Below are 4637 nucleotides of genomic sequence, written 5' to 3'. Positions count from 1 at the left end.
TCAACATTTTTCAGCCACGTTATTATGACTCATCATCTGAATATATAATTATACATGAATAAATGGATCCAGATAATATGTGCATAGAGATAGAGAAGTTATTCTCACCTGACAATCACTGTAACGTCAGATTACAGGCCGAAGGCACAACTTGAGGATTCCTGCGGTCCCTTTCTGCCTCTTTAACTCAAACTTCAAGACATAGTCAGTAATGATTATAAATTGTCAGGTGAAGGGCATTGTAGTTGCATAAGTATATCAAGTTAATATTAGGGAGAGAGGTAAAGTGTTCAGTCAATCCCTCTTATACCGACCCAATAACAGGGATTTAAGTATCCATATGATGCAGACGAAGGGCTGCTCGCTGCTCCAGCCCATTCTCCCATACGTTTCTAACGTACTAAACTGATGAACTAAATTACCTGAAATTACCCTACACGAGGACCCACTAACAGAAAACAGAGTACGAACATTTTGCGAGCCGCTACGATTTATAGTGCTTCAGTTTTTGGCGTAAGTAACTCTATGACAAATTCCGATATAATTTTGGAGCAGCAAGCAACCCATTCCTTAACATTTTCTATGTTTACACATTTACCAGTGGTCATACTTATTAATAATTATCTTGATAACATAATTCTTTATAGTTTGATGATAAATTTAATGTGCTCATAATTGTGATTATTGTGCAGCATTGAATTGTGTCAAATGTGAAAAGATTAAACTGTTTTAAATTTTAAATAATACAAATCGTGTTTGTCGTGATTCAATTGTTCACTTTATTTTATTAATTAGGCTATCATTCGGGTGTTAAAATATCCAAATTCAAGATATTGTATTGTGTTGATATTATTTAATGGTAAAGCTTACTCTACCTGTTATTTCTCCCTACCATGTGGAAAAATCTTTCCCTCATTAGAAACTTATAGAAAGAGTTTACAAGATTTTTGTCACTTATGCAGTTTCTCAAATTTTTATTGACAATAAATTTTTTGTTACTTTATATACAACAGTGGAAATATTTTTATCTTAAATTGTAACCCACTTATTGAATACTTGACCTTAAAACAATTATTTAACTTAAAGGTAAAAAGGGTAAATAATTGTTGGAGTAGTTGCCCAGTAGTACATGTTCTACATCTACTACATCAATAGACAAACTGACTTTTAACTCTGGGAGGCAGTAAAGTTGCTAGCTTTCTCACTCCGTGTAGCCAAGTATACTTTAACAGACACGTGTAGCTAAAATAACAGGTAACATAGCATGCATTATATATACCTAATAACAATGAAACATCTCCAGGTATGTAGTATATTGGCACCCACGAAAAACCCGTTACAAAGTATAATATTTCTGAAATCAGTGGTATACATCCGTCCCTTTAAACCACAGCTGGAAATATAGCAGAATTGCACCTTCAGCTGGTGTATGAAATTTCATGACAACTCTCTGTCGATCATTAAATTTAAGCTATATGGACATAGGGCACCTCTGTTTAATTACTTTATAACTCTTAAGGTATGGTAACTATGCTTACAAACTGCTTATGATCTATTACACTAATCTCTGTGAATCACAAGAAAAACTACAACCTAATGCATGAAGCATATCAAGACATTAGCCTAGTTTCTTGATACGTTATTACATAGACATATAACAGGATTTGTATGTTATTCCAAATTAGGTACTAACATTTCATAATGCTGCCATCACAAATAAGAATTAACTAATACATTCAATTCCCCATGTAAACTTAACACATTACATGCCTGCAGGTCAATTTGCATATGCTGACTGTTTACTTAATCATAAACTTTCATTTGCATATTTAACATGCCACATGTGCTTTTGTTCTCATCTGGTGTGTAATTTCACCTACGTTAATGAGCCTTTGTTATTTTAAATTATGAAGAACAGCCTTGTTCATAACATGATAACACATACCTTGACGAGTTGGATAAGTTGAGGACAGAGTAGATGGAAACAGGTAGGCAGTTGTCCGGTCAGCAGGTGATGGATCAGCAGGTGATGGGTCAGCAGATGATGGATCAGCAGATGATGGGTCAGCAGGTGATAGGTCAGCAGATGATGGATCAGCAGGTGATGAGTCATCAGATGCTGAATCTATTAGTATTTGGTCAACTCGTACTGAAGTAGTTGATGCTGTATCAGCAGGTGTCATGTTAGCAGGCAGAGTGTCAGTAGATAACTTTTCAACCGGCAGGATATCAGCAAGCACCGTGCCAACAGGCAGAGTGTTAGTAGGAACCATGTCAACAGTCACCATGCCATCAGGTACTGTGCCATCAGGCACCATATTAACAAGCTCGGTGTCAGCAGGGGCCTGGAGAGCCAGAGTGTCAGCAGGGACCGGGAGAGGCAGGGTGTCAGCATGGGCCGGGAGAGGCAGGGTGTCAGCAGGGGCCGGGAGAGGCAGGGTGTCAGCAGAGGCCTGGAGAGGCAGGGTGTCAGCAGGGGCCTGGAGAGCCAGAGAGTCAGCAGGGGCCGGGAGAGCCAGGGTGTGGACATGAGACACCGTAGCAGCCATCACAATAAACAGCCGCAACACAGCAGAAGTCGTCACCAAACTCTGCCTCTTCCTCGCCCTGTTAATCCTGACTTTCTTGTTGTGTTGTTTCCTGTGGACATTGTGGTGGTGTTGACTCATCTTTGGCTCTGGCCACAACTGCTGCTGCTGCTGTAGAGTACTTATAGATGTGCAGCTTCTTCCTGTGATGCTGCTGCTGTTCTCAGGCACTGCTCTGTCGCTTGGTCTTGCTACAGCTGCTGTACTCATCAGATACTGCTGTTGCTCTTAACAATGTTTTCACTGTAAAAGAAAAAGAGATAAAATATTGCAATTAAAATCAAATTTGTATATCAATTGAAAATGCATAACGCATTAAAATGCAATAAGTTATGCATTTTATTAAAGTCTTTATTTCTGGGATAATTTGAACATTTCTTTGAATCAAGTTCCTCTTTGTACCATGACCATCCATAAATAGTACAGTTTTGCATCATGATCATCCCAGCCTGTCTGGCGAGTACATCTTTGTGCCGTGACCATCCAAACCTGCCTGGCGAGTACATCCTTGCATCGTGGCCATCCAAACCTGCCTAGAGAGTACATCCTTGGATCATGACGATCCAAACCTGCCTAGCGAGTACACCTTGGATCATGGCCATCCAAACCTGCCTGGCGACTATGTTGTATCCAGATTTTTTTTTAATTAGTTAGTCTCTCTTCCATATTGGTCTCCGAATGCATGATAAAACTGATGAGCTAGCCAAAGCGTTTGCTCATAAAGAAGGAATTGATTACCATCTTGGACTGCCTTTGAGCAGCCTGAGGGCAGTAATATTCCGGGAACATAAAAAAAATCTTTTAGACTTGAGGCAAAGTGAAATTCACACCAGTTGCTCCATCTATCATTATTCTATTATGCAGGAAGAACCGCACGTCTATGGGTCATCCAATAAGGTAAGAAGACTTCTCGATGTTACCACTGATAGGCTTAGCTCGGCTACAAGTACCTCTGGGAGTTTGAAACATCTACAGATGTAGATTTAACTAAATGTAAACTCTGTCAGCGGAACTACTCGCAATACTTTTCGTCATTATATAATGGAATGTGAAAAAATCGCGGAGTTCAGAGATAACACCTTCAACGGAGTCCAAGAAATGTCTAAGTACTTCATTCATAATGATGTACTGCCGGGAATCTTAGCGAAATATCCAAAATTTGTTTACTGTAGGGAAAGCATGCCCATGACTGTAAAACTGCCGCCCAGTTGGGTGGGTGTGGAGCAAGACTAGTAACTGTGTTACTCACCACAGATGTAGAGTGCCTTGTATAGTGACCGTTGTGAGCCTCTTGTTGAATCATTTGTGACATAAAATAGAGTATCGATACGTATATGTATTTATGTAAATGTCTGTATATGTATGCACATGTGTATAAAACATTAACAATTGTTTAACTAGCTTCAACAAATTGCCACTTGTTTAGTTAACGAACTATGGGGTTCAGTTCCTGAATCTTTTATTTATTTATTTATGTATTTATTTATTTATTTATATATATACAAGAAAGTACATTGCGGGTTAACAGAGAACATAGAGTTTAAGTTGAAATTACATTCTTGTAAAGTCACTAGCATGCATAGCGTTTCGGGCAAGTCCTTAAACTAACCTTAGAGCAATAGATCCTTAAACTAACAGATAATTTTTAGAGAACTAACAGTAAAATTGACAAATAATGTTTAAAGGTACTTTACAGCTTTACTTTACAAGTACAGATGATTTTAAGTAGAATAATAACAGTAAAATTGAGAGAAAGAAAGTTACAGGTACATTGCAAGAATTTTTGACACAAAAGCAGATTAGAATAATACACAATAATAACAATACACAATAATGAACAAGGATTATTAGGTACAATAGGAAAACATCTCAGGGTTATACATTGGTTCACTGAAGCACACTATGAGGATCATTACAAGAAATAATGCAGTAGAATATGTACTCAATACAATAACCCTGATATCAGATGATCTAAGATCACAATGGTAAAAAATATGCCTTAGGTACAAAGAATGGGGGATTGGGTAGCACTAGAAACAGAGCGACGAT

General features: G+C 38.1%; 1 protein-coding gene across 1 annotated transcript in view; it reads right to left on the bottom strand.

Annotated features, from left to right (window-relative positions):
- Window positions 1-1188: 1188 nt before the first annotated feature.
- The window catches only part of LOC138358391 (uncharacterized), a 61976-nt gene continuing 58527 nt past the window's right edge, over window positions 1189-4637 (bottom strand). Inside the window, exon 2 of the mRNA XM_069316235.1 lies at window positions 1189-2831. Within this exon, the coding sequence (XP_069172336.1) occupies window positions 1896-2798 (903 nt within the window). The 5' untranslated portion in view covers window positions 2799-2831 and the 3' untranslated portion in view covers window positions 1189-1895. The remainder of the gene's footprint in view (window positions 2832-4637) is intronic.

The sequence above is a fragment of the Procambarus clarkii genome, chromosome 7 (genome assembly GCF_040958095.1).
Source record: "Procambarus clarkii isolate CNS0578487 chromosome 7, FALCON_Pclarkii_2.0, whole genome shotgun sequence".
Classification (NCBI taxonomy): domain Eukaryota; kingdom Metazoa; phylum Arthropoda; class Malacostraca; order Decapoda; family Cambaridae; genus Procambarus; species Procambarus clarkii.
The sequence above is the reverse complement of the archived record's forward strand: the minus strand, read 5'-3'. Positions and strand labels throughout refer to the sequence as shown.